Source organism: Pollachius pollachius, assembly GCF_949987615.1.
Source record: "Pollachius pollachius genome assembly, chromosome: 7".
In the NCBI taxonomy this organism is placed as follows: domain Eukaryota; kingdom Metazoa; phylum Chordata; class Actinopteri; order Gadiformes; family Gadidae; genus Pollachius; species Pollachius pollachius.
In genome coordinates, this window is record NC_136940.1 from 19,410,741 (window position 1) to 19,429,507 (window position 18,767).

The 18,767-nt window shown below is 43.9% G+C and overlaps 1 protein-coding gene across 1 annotated transcript in view; it reads left to right on the forward strand.

Annotated features, from left to right (window-relative positions):
- The window catches only part of naaladl2 (N-acetylated alpha-linked acidic dipeptidase like 2), a gene marked incomplete at both ends in the record, with an annotated part of 159,111 nt that overhangs the window by 30,261 nt on the left and 110,083 nt on the right, over positions 1–18,767 (forward strand). The window contains 3 exons of the mRNA XM_079740038.1: positions 1,715–1,985; positions 7,840–7,959; positions 10,990–11,140. Of these exons, the coding sequence (XP_079596164.1) occupies positions 1,715–1,985; positions 7,840–7,959; positions 10,990–11,140 (542 nt within the window). The remainder of the gene's footprint in view (positions 1–1,714; positions 1,986–7,839; positions 7,960–10,989; positions 11,141–18,767) is intronic.

The window sequence follows — 18,767 nt, forward strand, 5'->3', positions numbered from 1 at the left end:
TGAGAGGCTCAAATGTATTGACATTTCTCTCCTGTTAATAGAGAAAAGAAAATGACATAGATTTGCAGTGTCTGTGGACAAATGCCACAGACCCTGAGCAACACCAATAATCCCCAACGTTGGTGGTGGTGGTGGGCTGTTTTTGGAGGAAGTTCTTTGTTGGAGAACATGTCAAATCACCATTTTCCAACTTCGGCCAACAGTCAATAATTGGGTGCTGGCATTTGTTTGGTCATTTTGCAAGCATCTTTAACATGCGCACACGGTTTATCCATTTGAATGCCTTGAACGGATGGGAATATTAAATTACTGAAGTTACGTTGTTATTGTCAACATGAAGAATGTGGATGTCTGATTGAGCGTAGTTATTTATTAACACCTGTCTGTTGCCCTCTCAATGTAGCAGTATACACTAACTGTGTGATTGCATTTTCATAGAGAGTCTACTCTAACTGAGTTGAACACATCTCTTTACTCCAAACAGATGTGTTCGCTTCCCTGTAGCTAGGAACTTCCTCTTGTCAAAGACCTTGCAGGTAGGACACACCAGGCTCTGAGGTCATCATTGAGCTGCTTCAGTGGAGCTTATTCAAGTTAGTTGCTGATGCAAATTGCTCTGCTGGCTTCTAGATGGCCGCTGCTAGTGTGATGGTGATCTGGAGCTTGGTTCCCCGTATTTCCCATGGCGAGGTGCATTATGGGTAGGACAGGCCCGCTGGCTTGCTGGCGGATCACACCCTAATGGCTTCAGAGATCAGGGGGCGAGAGAGAGGCCTTTCCCCTGGGCCCACAGCCATTCATCTGTGTGAATGCTCCCAGGAGACAAAATGAGAGTCTAGCAGCCTAAGAGAAGGAAGTAAGGAGATAAACCAGGCCAATCATTTTTATAATTCAATGCAGCAATGCCCTCTTCCACTCCCTCCTGTGTGAATTTAGTTGGTACAGCAAAGATATTGTTTTACTGTGCCTTGGCTGGTTCACGGCACCATCAGTGACATTTCTACCCCATGCTTGTGTAAATGGAGTCGATCGTAGTGGGGTTTTTGTCATTACGCTGTGAAAACGTTGAGTGGCTTTTGAGTGTCATTTGGTGTAACCCAAAGAGTCCTCATCCCCTCCATTGCAGTGCCAGAGTTGGAAGAGTATAGTGTTAGAGGTTTCCATGTTTGGAGCCTCTCCAATGGTTGCATGCAAGGAGGACTGGTTTTATGTACTGCTCTGTCATAAAGAATTGCGTCGGCCTGGATGCAAGAAGTGATGGGAAGCTAGTAAAGAACCACCCCTACCAGCAAATGGCTATTAGGTCATTGCTAATCAGTAAGTTAACATACATCGACCTTCCCACCGGTTCTACAGACCCATTTGCCAAATCCAAGGTCTAGTATAATTGCTTGAAAGTGCACTAAATAGACACTGGGGGGAAGGGCTATAAAATAACGAGGGCTGACATTGTGGATTCTACTGCTGAACCCATTAGGAAAAAAATAATAAGGTCTACTAAAAGCTGGAAAATTGCCATACACCAATTCTCTCTCACTGTAGTATGTAAAGTATGTATTTATTTATTCAACAGTTTTACATTTTTCCCAGCTTCTTTGTCTTACCACACATTTGCTACTGTGCAATTGTCGAGGGGGGGTGGAGAAGGAAACCCATTTGCTTTACAGTTATGTATTCATGGTCCTTTCTGTGTGTTCTTCCACCCTCCCCTCAGGGCTCTAAGCAGCCTCCCTGACGCCGGGGAGGATGAGGCCTGGGCCAGGTTCCTCTACAGGCAGTGGGTGGGACTCGGCTTGAGGGACGTCCGCCTGTCCAATCACACGGCGCTGCTCAGCCTGCCCGGCCCCGCCCCCAACACCATAACAGACAGCTCCACCAGTCAGTGCTTCCTGCCTTGTGGCACGCCGTGCGACCAACCGGGCGGCAGCTACGCGCCCCGTTCAGCGCCCGCCTACGCCGCCTATTCGGCAGTGGGAAGTTTGGAGGTATGGTGACCTGATTGCGTGTGGTGTTGCCAGTGTTGCATTTTGTTGCGATTATGTTGTGGTTGTGTCCCTGACATCGTTCCTGACCGGGCCGGTTGATTTAAGTGTTGCAGAGGAAAAATAAGATGCATGGAAACGGTTTATTTTGATTTTTCGGGGGAATCCAGAGCAAATAGTAAGCCTCAATAAATTATCACAATCCAAACGAAATGGGCTGATTATCAGGAGCCCCTCCAATTAACATTGAACTAGTATCAAGTGATTGATGTGTGTGACGTATTATACATGATGCATACCCATTTCATTGATGTTCCACTTGCGCTAAATTCACTGAGCTCATGAAGCCCGAAGAAGACAAAACCCCCTGAAACACAGAGAAAGTCTGCTGATAGAATAGTGTGGGGAGCGTTATGGTGTGAGCACCCACAGAAAGAACAGAACCTCCTCCGCAATGCTTCAATTACATGGTGGGTAACCTGTTTGCCCCAGAAGGCACAGCACTTTGAACTCTAGTGATAGGTTGAGCCCAGGCCTATTTCGGCCTATCCCATGCTCCAGGTCTATCCCATATCACATAGATTTAGTATCAACAAGGTAATGCTCCAGTGTTGACTGTATTCCAAAGTCTTAGGCATTGTTCTTTCTATTTATTTGTTTCATTCTTTTTTTAGCCCTGCCAGCTAGCTTCAGCACCAGCCTCACTGATTACTGGAAGAAGAATGTGTTTCCTGCCTAGACAGTTTGCTGGCATGACCATATATTGAACTTAATTAACAAAGCTTTATTTCCCTGAACATCTCTGCATGGTGCCATTGTTAATTAAAACAACTGGCCATTTAACAGTGCTCCCCACTCACAGTGGGGGGCTTTATGGTCTAATTTGCCATAAGGGCTCTTTGACTAAACGTATAGATATATTTTTTCCTCCTTCCATTTTCCTGGTTTTAAGCAGTAATAATATCCCTAATTTTTTGCATTCTTATTTATTTTGGACCTCAACAAGAGTAAAACAGCAAAAAGCCTTATTTATCTTCTTCTGTTTATGTTGGACCTCCCGTTGGTCATGTATTTCCCCTTCTTCTATGCGCCAACGCAGCTCTGCCTGTAGCTGAGCCCCCCCCCCCCCTCCGTTGTCCAGCGTCTCTCCGCGCCGTACGGGCGGCTCACCTGGCTGACACCGCGGGGGCAAAGCTCACGTCACGATCAGTTCCCGGCTAAATGACTGGAAACTGACTTGAAAGGAGCTTGAAATGGACTGCTCTTTATTCTCTTCTTAAGGTAACCAAAGGCCGCACGGAAAGGTTAAACTGAAGCCCGGAGGCTTCAATTTGATTAATTCCACGCCCACCCACCGTCCCTCCCCCCTCTTACTGCATGCACTACTTCATTTAACCTTCTTCTTCCCCCTTCTTTGAACCCCTCTCTGCAGCCTCTTTTATATTGTCATAAGGTCTCCCTGGCTCTCCCCTGAGGCTGGATAAAAGGCAGGGGCACCAGTTTGAAAAGAAAAAGAGAAAAAGGTGATGCAGCCTAGGAGCCTGCCAGCTTGGAAAGTGTTGCAGCTTGACTGGGCTGTGGTTTCTCAGACCACAGCCCAGCATGCCTAGAGCCTGCTCCGAAGGAAGTGTTGAAACAATGGTTGGAGGTTTAAGCCTTTATGTGCTTGGGTGGATGCTGTCATTTGTGTTGTGTTGAATCGTGGAAATCTTTATCGGACATTTTGAAGGTTCAATATTTTCCTTGCATTAAAGGTTGATGCTAATCTTGATAGTTATGGCCCCATTACTATTAATATTGTTATCCATTTTCATACTTTAATTCATATTTTAGAATTGCTCTCTGTGTTCCTATTTAAGGATGGGTGCAACCACTCCAATTACAATGAATGCCTCCGGTTAAACATGTAGTCACATATAGGATACAATTATGAGAAACGGTTTCTTTTCTGAGCAGTGAACCGCCAAGGAAACGTTGACATTGTTTTAATCGGTTAGGAGGAGCCGTGCAATCTATGGAAACTTTTCTGATTGCCAATTGTCCCTGTATATATCTTCATGGGCATGATGTGTCTATCACATGGGCTGATATGTTACGTTGTATAATGGGTATACTCAAGAGAACGATGATTCCAATAGATAACGGAAAGAGGGTTTCACACAGCAACTGGCCTCCGGGCTTACTCTCTCTCTCACTCTCTCTAGCCTCGCTCTCTCTCTCTCTCCATCTCAAAAGATACGGCATGTCCTTTATCTACTTCAAGATAAGGGAAAAGGACCATCTTCACTGATTGCAACCAATCATAGTAGTATATCCAATATGTATGTGTGTTTTTTTCAGTTCATTCAGCATTGAGAAGTTGAAGGTTATTGCTCTTCCTAATGTATTGTTTTTTTTCAGCTTGCACTCGCTCAGATAAACGCACACTTAAGAGATAAGGGAAATTAAAGAAATACCAAATAATTTAAGAGGGGTTTCTATCTATCCTATGTACCTTGTGTTGCATATCTCTTCACAAACGCAGGACATGTGGGGAGTGGAGCTGATGTTTTTTAAGGATACACTCCTATTCTATCCTATATACACAAGGCAGATCAAAAGTTACCCTTTTCTATTCATTTCAATCTCTCCCTTCATTTCTCTCCCTATTCCCCTCCGTACCCTTTTGCTGGAGCCATTCATCTGACCGTTGTCCACTCACCAGATAGGTCTAGCTGCAGACGGGGTGTCACGCCATCCATCAGCCAATGATATCCCATGCTGCATGCGCCATGCACCATGTGACATGGCCTCCCCAAATACGTTGTATTGTCTTCCACTAAGCAACCTGCTATTTGTTGCTTTGACCGGCAGTAAGACATTGTGCATCAGGATCAGAGGATCATTGTTCATGTGAGTTGCACATGCAAGGAGTTGGCTGTTGTCGACTGTAGTGCAAAAATCCAGAAATGAAACAACTGTACATTATATAATTTTTAAAAAATCGGATATTAAACAATGTATCCAGGTTTAACCTAAAATCTAAAATATGTTTAAAAACAACCTGTGGCAGTCTAAAACTCCTGACCCATTTCTCCACACTTTGGCTCTTTCTCTGTACTCTTAAACCTTTGTTGTATTACATAAAGGACAGCTAGTGATGATGCAAAAAAGGACACATTCACTTCCCTTACCCTACCCAGTGGGACAGGATCAACGGAAGGTAAAAGGTTGTAGAAAGCGCCGAATTTATTATGAAAGTCAACATCACAGAGTGTAAAAGCTCACCGAGGCTTTGTAAGTGCTCACTTTGTCTGAGGACAAAGAGGAGAGAGGATGGGGAAGCGGCAAAGCACCTTCAACCGCGCCCCGTTTTGATGCCCTCACTTTGTGTGTCCTCTATTATATTTACTTTGAATATTTACTTTGAACAAAATTGTTTTTACAGCGTCCGCACCACATCATGAGCCCCTGCACGTTAATGCAATAGCGAACGCATAAGTTGATGCATTTGTGGAGCCTATTTTAGTGAAATGTTCCAGTACCCTTCAACCTATCTACGAGGGACAGAAGGAGAGAGGAGCACACCATGTTGATATACCCATTTGTGGAAACTATTTTATTGAAATGTAACAGTATCCTTTTCCTTTTCTATCTATCATGAGAGAGAGAGCGAGAGAGAGAGAGAGAGAGAGAGAGAGAGAGAGAGCTATAGGGAATTGTGGATGGCTGTCCCTTCCCTTGCGCTGTCTGACATAATGACAGACTGTGGTTGTGATGGCACTTAAGCTGCTTGATGGGATAATGGTGAATTATAGGTCGCAGCAAGAGGCAGTCTGTCATCATCCAACAGAGAAAACAATCTGTAAAGCCCCCGTCCCTTTCCCTCGAAAAAAATGCTTTATTTTCATCACTACTCGTGCACAATAGCTCTCCGGTGTTGTTCATCTCCCTCCCCCCTCCCAGTCTCTGCTACTCAGGTTCACACCGATGTAAGCCATTATCAGATCGAATGGCCATGCCTTGAACATCAGCTGGCGGTGAAATACTTGTTTTGATACTCTAGGAGTATTTCCACCCGTCAAACTGTTTTATCAAGTAAGCAATGGGCCACGCACTCGAGGGACTTTAGCGTCCATACCAGTACAGAAGTGTGCACACCAAAAAGAGAGTTCTGTTCAGCCATTACTCTACAATGTCCATTTTAAAACAACATTATTGAAAGCATTTATTTTAGGAATTCTAATTGAAATAATTATTTGCATGGAAACTAATTTCTTGTCAACTAGAAGTTTAAAGAGCCTGGAATTAAGGACGTTCAAATGTACCAGTCGTGTGCATTATCGGTCTCCCTACCGGTAACTCTAAAGGCCATCCATCCTCATATCACCACCTACACATGCATCTATTAAATGTGTGGAGAGAGTCAATGCACATTCAGCATTTAAGTTAATACATGCAGTATGTTACATGACTGGATCAAGAGAGAGAGAGAGAGACATTGTATACAGAAAAAAACAAGATTCAATGTACAGAAACCTTGTTATTGCATTATATCACCGAGAACACAATGTTGATCCAATGTATTTACTGTAGTAGCTGTCAATCAACATGTCTCACATGTATACATACAGCATCACCGTGTGTGTGTGTGTGTGTGTGTGTGTGTGTGTGTGTGTGTGTGTGTGTGTGTGTGTGTATGTATGTATGTGTGTGTGTGTGTGTGTGTGTGTGTGTGTGGTTATGCACATGTGTGTGTATTGTTGATATAAGCGAGATAAAGAAAGATTTAGGCAGGGCCAGGTCCAATCTTTCTGTATTTCAATTTGCTGTTCTTTTTCCACAAGCCGCAGATTAAATGAAGGACTTTTATGATGCAAATGCAGGCAGAGGCAATAAATCTTTTTCTCGCCCTTCTTTTCTTGCCTCTCCACGGCTACTCTCCCCTGATGCAACCAAGATGGGATCTCGTTCTCGCTCTCTATTCCCTTCTCTCTATCTCTCTCTCTCTCTCTCTATTCTCTCTCTCTATTCTCTCTCTCTCTCTCTCTCTCTCTCGCTCTCTCTCTCTCTCTCTCTCTCTCTCTCTCGCTCTCTCTCTCTCTCTCTCTCTCTCTCTCTCTCTCTCCTTCTCTCTCTCTCTCTCTCTCTCCTTCTCTCTCTCTCTGCAGCATCACGTAACACTCATCCCCAAGCCACATGAAAAATGAATCAGACCAGGTGATGGAGAATGGAAGAGAGGAGGGGGGGAGGGGTTGGCTGGTAGCAGCAAGAGAATTCAAGAGAGATGGCAACACTTAGAGAGAGAGGGGGAGAGAGAGAGAGAGAGAGAGAGAGAACAAGAGAGAGAGGCTTGGGGAGAGAGAGAAAGAGAGACTTGGAGAGTGTGAGAGAGAATTAGAGAGCGAGAGAGAGCGAGAGAGAGAGAGAGAGAGAGAGCGAGAGAGAGAGAGAGAGAGAGAGAGAGCGAGAGAGAGAGAGAGAAACATAATTCAAGAGAGAGGGAGACTTTGGTCGTGATACCGAAAATAGTGTTAGACGGTGGAGACGGTGACATCTCCTCTCCACACAAACATTTATCGTCTGCCTGAAGCACCACCGCCGCCCCAGGCACAGGCATACAGATAGGACACACACTTGTGCTTGGTCAGAAAAATTTGATGAATGCTTCGCTCAAGTCCATAGCAATTAATTAAAGACACTCGTAATGGTGATGAGGCAGAAAATGTAAATCAATGTAAAGGAGATCCATGGAAGCGGGGTAGTGTGTGTATCCACCTTCTTGCCACGTTTCAGCCCCCGTTATTTTAGCTTTTATTAAGGCTGAAACTCGCACTCTCTGTCTCCATTGTCTTGTCTTTTTTTACTTTCCCTGCAGGCAGAGGTGGTGGACGTGGAGTACGGCGCTGCTGATCGCTTGAGGCGGGCCAGCGGAAACGTCAGTCTCACCGGCCGGATAGCACTGCTGAAACTAGGTCAAGCGCCCCTGCTTTACAAGGTGAGAGAAACACAAAAGATCTGCAAAAAATGGATAACAACCACATGAATAATGCCCCTCTTCTGTTGGTTTGTGGAACAATTGAAAAACTGGAGAACATAATTTTGTCGTGAACCTGCAAAGAAACCCTGAAAAACAAAGACACAAATACACCACTGAATAAAGGAATCTGCTCTATATGTTGTAATAGCCATCATGTTAGATATGTCTTAGTGCCTGCCTGTCTGTCTCCTGTCTGTGTTCACACATTTGCAAACCGAATCTTTATCATCCTGCTGTTTAGGAATAAGTAATCCAGGAGACAGAGCGTGTGCGCATCTCTCACGCATTGTCATAGCACACGAAACCTTTATCATAACCAAGTTCGACATGCCACTTGCATGTCGTCCCCATCGTTGGTCTGTTTGCTGCAGTGATGTCTGAGTGGACCCGCCTGTCGATCGCTCAATCCAGATAACAATTTGTGAATAGATAATGGATTCAGCGGGCTTATTATCCCTTTGGATGTTTGTCATGGTGCAGTGTTTTGTCTTCTTTATTTTTTTTTATCCTCCTGAAAGCAATTTACTTGTCAATTTGGATTTTAAAAGAGCATTATGTGCTGTGGTCACACATATACACTGATATGCACACATACACATGGCTATACGCATTGTTACACAAACCATTGTAAACGTATTTAGCTAAAACACAATTGTGCGTGTGTGTTAGCTTGTTTGTGTGACTATGGAAACAAGTTAGTGCTATGCTTAGAAGCCCTTACATTTTTACCTTGGAATTGAATATGCATGCGTTTGCTATATTGTTTGTTTTATTGATTTGATATCACACATACCCATTTAAAATCGGTAAACAAGGCCTGTATTGTAGATCCGTCTGCTCAGAGAACCATGGCCATGCGCCATGCTAAAATTGATTTCCATCCAAATCTTTAATAACTGTTTACACCTACATGATTGCAACTTGACAGCCATCGCTGGGCACTCAAATCAGCCCTAATTCTGAGCAACATATTGCACCGATGTACGGCCTCAAACACACACACACAAAATAGTGACATTATTATTTTTTTAAATAATATTTTGTTGTTGTAAATTATTTAAGCATAAATTTATAATAATTTTGAATGACACCATCAAAAAAATGAATAAGATATGTATAATTTAAATAATAGGATTTATAACATTCTGCATCCTCTTGGGCTGTGAATGTTTAGACCCTTAGCGTTCTTTAATTTCAAAGGTGCTGTTCAGTGAGTTGAGTGATGTGTCATTGCTGTTTATATTGCAGACATTCTGTTGCTTGTATTGATGTTGGTATGTATTGAGCAGAATTAAAAATGATATTAAAGTTCCTCTATATTGCGTTTATGACTCCTATATAGCGGGTATGTTGCACCATACACACCATACATTCCAAAAATTCCTCATGTCTTCCAAACGAAAAGCATAACAAGTTTAATGATACAAAATTTACTGCAACTCTTGACCTCTTGATGTAATGATATATCCCATAATGCTCTGCGTCTGAGTTGGCAGGAAGGGATGATGGTGTATATTATGATGGCATAATGATTAATAATTATACTAAGTGCTCCATTTCGAGATAAAGGCCCATCATATTCAGCCCTTTCTGCTTATAGCTCAAACATCATTATAGCAATATATATTAGTGCAAAATGCACATGGGTCAGAAATTATTTTGCAATATTATCTCAAATTGGAATGTATGTGATAGTTGGAGGGATCTTGGTATTTCAATGCTGGTGAATGTTTGTACATGAATAAATAAATGCAAGTCTGTGTGTGTGTGTGTGTGTGTGTGTGTGTGTGTGTGTGTGTGTGCGCGTGTGTATGTGTGTGCGCGCATGTGGCCCACATACCAGCCGACCCTTTCCGCTGTGGTGAAGTACAGAGCCAAGCTGGCAGGCAGTGGCTGGCATCAAGGACAGGACTTGCATTGCCTTCCATGATGCCCGGCTGCCTGATATGTCTGGTCGCAATTTCAGCACATCTGCTACTTCAGATAGGGAAGCCACTGTGAGAACACCTATGTTGAATATTTATCCCGCCTACCTTTGGGTCGTATGGCTTGTGCTGAAAGGTGTTTACCCAGACGATCAAAATGCATCCGAGGTATTCTTGTCCCCGCCTCACTCTCAATGACTTCACTCTCCTCTTTCGGAAGGGAAGTTTTGGTTTAAGAAGAGATTTCACTCTTGTTTTTTATCCGAGATGTCTGGAAAAGAGCTGTTCAATTCCGACATCACAATGCCGTGACCTCTCTGTTGTGCCGATACTATTCTATCTTCTCTTCCTGTCATTCAGGGATCTCCCAGAGTGAGTGAGTGAGTGTGTGTGCTACAGAGATGTGTGATGTTGTGACGCTGATGTGATTTGCTGTAGTTTACACCTATCAGCTGCTACTGCTGCCGTTGTTGTGCACACTCACACAACAACACTCTCACAGCATGCCAAGCATAACAGATACATGTCTTGGGTATTGTATTGTAGTGTAATGCGTGTGGGGGCTTTTCTGTCGATATATGTCCCGTTGGCTATGTCTGTCCATCCGTGTCACAACTCTCTTTAGGTCTTTCTCTTTAGGCAATCTTTAGGCATTTTGCCAAATGTTTTAAAGGTGACATATTATACCACCAGGTGTAAGTGTGATTAGCCGTTACAAGCCATTTTGAAAATCTGCATCTTCTGATATCACAAGTAGGCGTGTTCACCTAGATGTACGCTGGATAGATCAGTTCACCGGCCACCCAGTGGACTGTAGCAAACGTTGCTCATCTATCCGTCATACATCTAGGTGGACAAGAGGCAGATTTTCAAAACGGCTTGTAACGGCTAATCACAATCACACCTGGTGGTATAATATGTCACCTTTAATATGCAATCTAAATTCATTTGAAGATAACCCTTTATGAATACTCCAAGTTTAACCCAGGTATGACTGTAGCCAAAGTGGACAGGACTGTGGAAATAAATCATAGGATTAAATAAATGGGTTCTTGTCCCCCAGCTGTCCTTGCTGTCAGCGTGGGGTCTCGGTGGGGCCCTGCTCTACGTGGACCCCTGTGACGCCCCTCCCGACCTGGACGTCCTGCACCAGGCCTTCAGCGTGACGCTGAACCCCGGCGGACACCCCTTGAGCCCGGGAACGCCCAGCGGCTGTGAGTAAACCACCGATTATTTTGCTATTTAAATTCATGTCAATGGGACGCAATGCATTATTTCATCAAAATGTACAACTTTGATCTTATACGCCTTTGTGCGCATATCCTAACCCTGTTACATACCCAAATAAACTCCAGCTTATCCGTTGTGGTTTTTGGAGACACAAGCACAGTTTCTCTGTGCCCATGGCCCTAATTTGTCAAACCAAATGCCAGTTGTTTCCTAGAGATTGTAAACTGTAAATTGTTAATGAACCAAAGAAAGTAGTTTTGGGGGTCAGGCACAGGTTTCTGGTAAACAGTCTTGTACTGAATACATATGAGTATGTTTGGAAACTTTACCTTTAACTTCACCATGTTTTACCCTGTACATCTTTTAACTTTTTGTGAAAAGCAATGCCCACCGATCCCTCACATATATATATATATATCCCTACAACAGTTATATACATAAATGTGTATATATATATAGAGAGAGAGAGAGAGAGAGAGAGAGAGAGAGAGAGAGATAGATATACTGTAGATATAGATAGAGATGTTTATAGATATGAGATGAAGTATTACTACTTCCTGGATGAGTTGTGTGAACAATTTGCTTAAAACTCTGTTACCTTGGCCTCTGCCAGAGGACATTGACTCTGTGTCCCTCCGCGGCTCCCTTCTTCACTGTATTTAAATCACCCTCCCAGGACGACAGACCTCTCTGTTTCCCAGTCTTGCCCCTGCCTTCCTGCTTCCTGCCAGGTCCGGCCAACGGGGACGTGTCATTACTGCTCAAGTACCTTTAGTCCTTGTAGCAGAGTAACTTGGAGCAGAGAAAAACCCTCCAGATTCCTTCTGTTGCGTGTTGGATGTAGTGGGACACAGACACTGAGCGCTGGGCATGTGCACGCTTTTTTGATGGAGAGGGGAGAGGAGATGGGGAGAGAGAGAGTGAGAGAGAGACTACTGAGAGTGTCTAAGGGCTGTAGGGAATTAGAAAATCTGTTCTGCCACCAAACGGGGTGGGCCGGGTCTCCCCCAGTGCTAATACAGCCATAAAGAACAGAAGATGGTAAAGGACACCTCATTTTTCAAATCAACCGTAATTTATTCATACACTCAAACCTTCTTAAGGCTTTTTTTCCATTTTTTTTAATTGGGTAAAAATCCTACTTAGAATATTTGACATTTCTTTATGAGAGGCCTATACACTGTGTTAATTATGCATACATGTACTGTGCATATATTATTTATTGACATCATACTGTACGTATCTAGGGATCAGCTTAGCGAGACTTATGCATCAAATGCCAATTTTCACATTCTGCTTAATGCCATACAATTCCTTTGCATTCTACATTTGATTCAAAACATCTGTGATCCAGCTAGCCTCGTAAATGAATTACCATGGGGCTGCGTCACACACCATCTCTGTCGCTACCTATATGTTCAGAGCTTATCCCTTCTTCTCTCCACTCGTACAAACAGAAAAGGGCTAGCTCCTGACTGCGTATGTCTCATGAAAGGAACACCTAAAGGCTTCGGTATCATAATCAGTCCATGTGGCATACCTGATGCGGTTCTACAGCCCCTATTGGGGTTGGCTACGGTTGCAGGGTCTTTTTTACAGGGTCACCATTTGCCTAAAAGACATCTATGAAACATGGATCTGAGGATAGCCACACTACCTGTGGGAACTATCTGATGGAAAACCCCCAAAAAGAAAACTGCCCATAAACCCAGCTCTCTGTAAATTGGAGGAGGAGAGGGCGACCCCTGGCACCAATCTGGCACCCCAAAATAGCACCGCAATGTGTTATTTCTCTTTCCTCTTCACCCACCCTCACCCCACCCACAAAAACCACCTTCTTCTTGTAATACGTAATAAGTCAACCTTCTAGTATTGTCACCTTGCCATGTCGTCACGTCAATTCCTTCCCAGGGAATCAAAGCCCCTGTCATCTCCTACACGCATGCATGCACGCACGCACACACACACACACACACACACACACACACACACACACACACACACACACACACTCTCTTGCTTACCTCTCCTTACCAATGTGTATGAGTGTGCGTGTATGTGCGCACATTTACTTGTCATGCTATTGCTGAGACTGAGCGATCCTGTTATGCATGCCAGAACGGCAGGAGGTTCATTAAGGTGTGTGTGATGTTTCCATATGCAAACATGCCCGACTGTGCTGTCTGCTTATACTCGGAGGAGCCAGCCGCGTTTGCTAGGATACCATCAGCAGGTGTGCACAGTCTGCTTATCCCAGTTTCTCTGGCATCTATCTCGCTTGATTCACTCTGCACTGTCATAACATTGCTTTACTTTGATATTCCATGTTCCCTCACCGCTCCTCTAATCTGGGAGGCAGCAGGAGAATCTGTCGTTGCCGTTTGAATTCATACCACATTCAAGGTATGATCATTTAATGAATCCAGAGAGTAAAGACGCATATCGGAGCATATTTGATTATAAAAATATATGTATATTTATATGACATTAAATATAGAAAATGCAGGGTCCATATTTTTTATGGCCTTTTGATGGAAAAAAACGCAATGGTTTTTGTTTTGGCATCCTGGCATTTTTTCGGCAGGCTACTGAAAATAATTAGCAATTCCATGAGAATGCAGTGGCATTTTCCTTTGCTTTGCCCCGGCCATGTCTACCCAATGGAAACTACTGCAGGATACATGTACCCCTAGAAATCCTCCGCTCTGATAGGTGCATGCTGGGTCTGCATGTACACTACATTTTGTGTGTGTGTGTGTGTGCGTGTGTGCGTGCGTGCGTGCGAGAGAACAAGAACAGCGTGTGTATAAGATGTGTGTGTGCGTGTGTGATTCCATTAACCTTTTGTGTCTAGGCCTCTCTTTCTTCTCACCTGCCTTGCCCCCCCCCCCCCCCCCCCCCCCACACACACACACACACACACACACACACACACACATATATAAGCGTGCACGCACTCACTCACGAACACCCTCTCCCCTCCTTCCCCTCTCTGGAAGAATGAGAAAACAGAGCTCAAGTGTAGGCCGGCCCCCGCCCTCCCCCCCCATGTTAATTTCTGAACCGTCTGACAGGCGGACCTTTTCATTGGGTCTCCTGGGTTATTTAGAGTACCCTGACTGAGTCAGGAAAGGATGTTTTCATTAGCATATTTATTTAAATAGGTTGCGGTACACGATTTTCAAAAAAAAAAAGTGAGAAGAAAGAAAAAAGGAAGAATAACCACGCGCCTTAGTATATGATGCTGCGGTGAGGAGCAGCGGTCCAGGCAGAATGTAACGGCAGTGTTGTCAGCGCCGGAATGTCATTGCTGCTCCCATGGCAGTTAAGGAGTCATATTAAACCCCGCTTGTGTCCAAACCACCCTAACATATGCATTGTTTTATTTTCCCATCGATGCCTAATGAACGACTCGTCAAAGTTAAAATGTCACCCGTCCCATCCATTAGACATTCTCATGAAGCACATCACCCAATGGGTGGCTGTTTATTTGTTTTGTCCTATTTTATGTGAATGTGAGTCTTATTGGTCATGGTGAAAGACCTGTTAGGCAGTTAAACTTTATTGGTATGCCAATCGTGTGAAACAGTTCTTATGGCGTTGTTAACTGGCCCTTGTGAGGTTCAGTCACTCAACCTTGAAGGTAAGGCACGTGGAACTTGGGATCTTCTCACTTTAAGTATGAAGATGATACATTTTGCTCTTTAGCTATTACACATAATAAGTTACAAATCAACAAAGAAACAAGCCTTACTCCCATGCAAACAGATTGCAGATGTGGGTATGTTTACTTTAAACTCCTCCGCCATCTGAAAGGGCTGACGATGTGAGCTCACTAAAGCGCTGACCTAGTCGCCTCATATAGCCGTTTATTATTATATTGGACCACGAGTTTGGCCGTGCTTTGGGCTCACTCTGCAGGGAGTCCTCCACTTCATAAGTAGCCGGTGAGCTGTTTAGCCGAGCACAACTAGAATGGCTTAGGTGAGAAGGTGGCATTATCATGGCTGTTCACTGAATAATGCACAGAGGTTAAAGCTCCTAAAAGCTTCTCCCTGTGATTTATTAACGCCTGCCTGCAGATAGGGATGGATTATGGTCTGCCGCCGCTGCAGGGTTACAAACACCATGACGGCCCATAACAGTCACGCAGGATTAATAGGGACGAGGGAGGGCAGAAATCAAAGCATTAAAATGTTATATTGTGTGTGAAACGCTTATAATGTGTCTTTCATGATGAATGCCCACACAAATTAAGGCTTCATTAGCTAGACAAAAACAAATGGCTCGTGTCCATTAGCCTGGATTTAAGTCGAGGTTGGAACACTCAATGTATCATTATTTGTTTTTGAGTTCTTATGATCATGCTTTGGTTTACTACAGCAGAATAGCATACAATTTATAGGTTTGAAATATTTTGGCTAAAAAAGGAAACAGAAAATCTGCCCTGCTTAATTTGCTTTTTGGGTTAACACTGTGTTATGGTTTTGGTTGAGCAAGAAAGCCAATTAAGAGAACACATTGTTTTTGACGGTAGTTTGTCAGCTACATAAACTGCAACATATAGGAACTATATTTTATTAGAATTCACCATAATAATGAGACCCATTGAGTTCAAATGAAATCTCACTCACTCGTGTGGAACACAGAGGTCTATATATAATGTAAGTTCCAAAGTGTGTAAGAAATCAATAAAACTGTAAAGAGGTTTTAGGGAGAGAAAACAATGTGTGCGACCTTTGGCAGTTTCACTGTTTGCAGCTTTCCTCCATGGGCCATGTTGTGAATGTTACATGGCTCCCATCAAATCCTAAATCAGGGCAGATCTCATACATGAACTTACCCACCATCAGACCATTCTAGGGCCAAAAAGGTATTGTGAGTTCAAACATTGACGTGTTCCCGTAGGGTAACTCCTGAGCACACATGTATTGCAGGCTGTTTTACCAACTCCAAAACAATCTGTGCTAAGTTGTGTCAGCTAGACAGAATTTTTGTTTAGACCTCGAAACTTGTCTTTGGCTGTGGTTATCAACCGAAGCTAAACATTGGGGGAATTCATCGAACAACAGTTGTTGGAATTTCTCATATCATTCGTAACATTTTTCTTCTCAACAAATCTTGAACACACATCTCAAGTTTATGCCAGGATTTAGCCAGGACCCATTTGTCTGTCTAGAGGTGAAGGTCTCCTCGTATCCCAAGTCTGCCGTTCTCCATCACTCCTCATGATGTCTGCCATCTGGAGCTGGAAGGGTCCAGGCTTCACTCTACAGATGTTCCCCGTGCATGCTTCCTGCAACCTGATGATCCTATTGCTCAACGCGTCGTCCCAGCCAGATATCTCTGCCTGTCCGGAAATGTGCCAGAGTGCCGCCTTACAACACGAGTCTTCACCTGTCACTGGTCCCTTCTGTTACGACGGAGTCCTACTTATACCGACCTGGTGGCAAGTTCCTGTTCTTGGGCTCCTTGATTGATGATCCTGTGTAGTCTTCCATCCTGCCTTCTCCAGATAGTGGCAGCCTTTCCTGATGTCAGGCCCCTCTAAGTTATTTGACAGAATACATATTATGCACCCTGAGCTATAGTGCGATATACCAATGTGTAGACACAGATATGTCAGTCTTCCTATCAGGGCTTTGAAGAACCTGTGCTATATACATTTGCTGTCCCAACATCACCAATGCCATGAGTCATGTCTTTGGCAGTACATTCAGACATATATTTACACTTGTCCACAATGCATCCTGTCACACACCTCGCAAGCTCCAACATCCGCCTTGCCGCCGCGTTTCGCCAGCGTTCCATCCCGCCGCTCGAGTCTGTATGTTTAACCCAAATAAAGCAGCACTGTTGACCTTCATTACTCAACTCCCATGGCTTCCAGTATGCTCCACTCTCGGTCTCCCTGGTCCCAAGAGGGAGTGTGGGGTGTGTGTGTGTGTGTGTGTGTGTGGGGGGGGGGGGGGGCGGTGATCGGGTGAGCAGCCAAGCCTCAAATTGACTCGCCTTGGCTCACACTAGCAACCATGTATTTCAGAGGTAATAGGCATGCAGATAAGACTGTGTGTCTGGAAATACATTTCGATAGAAGTGTGTGTGTGTGTGTGTGTGTGTGTGTGTGTGTGTGTGTGTGTGTGCGTGCGTGCGTGCGTGCGTGCGTGCGTGCGTGCGTGCGTGCGTCTCCACATGTATTTCCAGACATGAGAGCCTTTCACAGCGCTCGATCAATACCGTACTGGAAAATGAGCGGCGGTGTCTCTGTTTGGTTTGGCTGACAAGGCAAACAGAGGCCCCCGGTTAAGGAGACGACGGTGACAGAACGAGGTGTGTGTTTTAGTCATGCACACACCTCACTGGCGTGCGGAGCTGCCACTACACTGTATCGCCAGTTGCGAGGGAAAAGGCAGGTGTCTGTGTGGATGTGCTTGTGGGTGAAACGGATACGCCCTCAATAGGGAAGCGTTTCTTTTGTGTTTGCCTGTACCGAAATGCCGGTTATTTAAATTGCATTTGCATTCCTGAATGCGATTCTCTAGCGCTGCCTTCGACTTACTGTAAATGGTGTTCACAATGCGGGCATGCTATTGATTTATTCCTCCCCGCGGGCCAATATAATCACTGATGAATACCAATGTTGTACCATAACTATGTGTCATTTAGGCTAGAGCTGTTTTATGTTCGTTTATTCAAATGCATTGATATACATATACAGTAGCGATTTCATCCGAGACAATGCAGTGGGCTCAAATGTCTACAGCATTAAGGTTAGATGTAACGCAGACTTTGGAAAGCACGTTTTGGCTTACATTGGATTAATTAAGACTTTGCCCCTAAATTGGCGAAAGTTTCTGTGAACTTTAACAAACCTTTAATGAACTATTTAAACCTTTTCAGAAAAATGTGGATAATGTCTAGATGAAAGGTGTTACGTTTACGTTTCTAGTGTTTAATAAATGTATATATTAAATCGAATGCTACAAAAATAACATTTTCTTTTTTAAATATAACATATTATACAAAAACATTCATGTTTTGATAAATCTTGTGAGGTTATAAAAAAACACAAAGAAATGCATACTATTACTAGGCAGTGCTTTCAGCATTTAAAAGGCTGTTTTGATCCTACCTCTCCGGTGTTCATTGGTTTTGAATGAAGACTGCTCCTTTTTTTAATGTCCAGGCCTGTTAGCAGCCAGAACGCCAGCACCCAAGGACCTACTATAACAATATCATATCACAGATCCTCCTGCCTGCCAACAAGCTTAAAGTGGACATATTATACCACCAGGTGTGAGTGTGATTAGCCTTACAAGCCATTTCGAAAATCTGCCCCATATGACATCACTAGTGGGCGTGTCCACCTAGATCTGTGCTGGATAGATCAGTCTACCAGCCTACTCATTGGAATGAAGTAAACGTTGCTCATCTATCCAGCACAGATCTAGGTGGACACGCCCACTAGTGATGTCATATGGGGCAGATGGTATAATATGTCCCCTTTAACATCACAGGAGCCCCTGAACAAATCCACATTGATTTATCATGCTGTACTGTGTGCTTCATTATACGACGCGGCTCCACATGGTTAAAGGTTCATTTCACTTA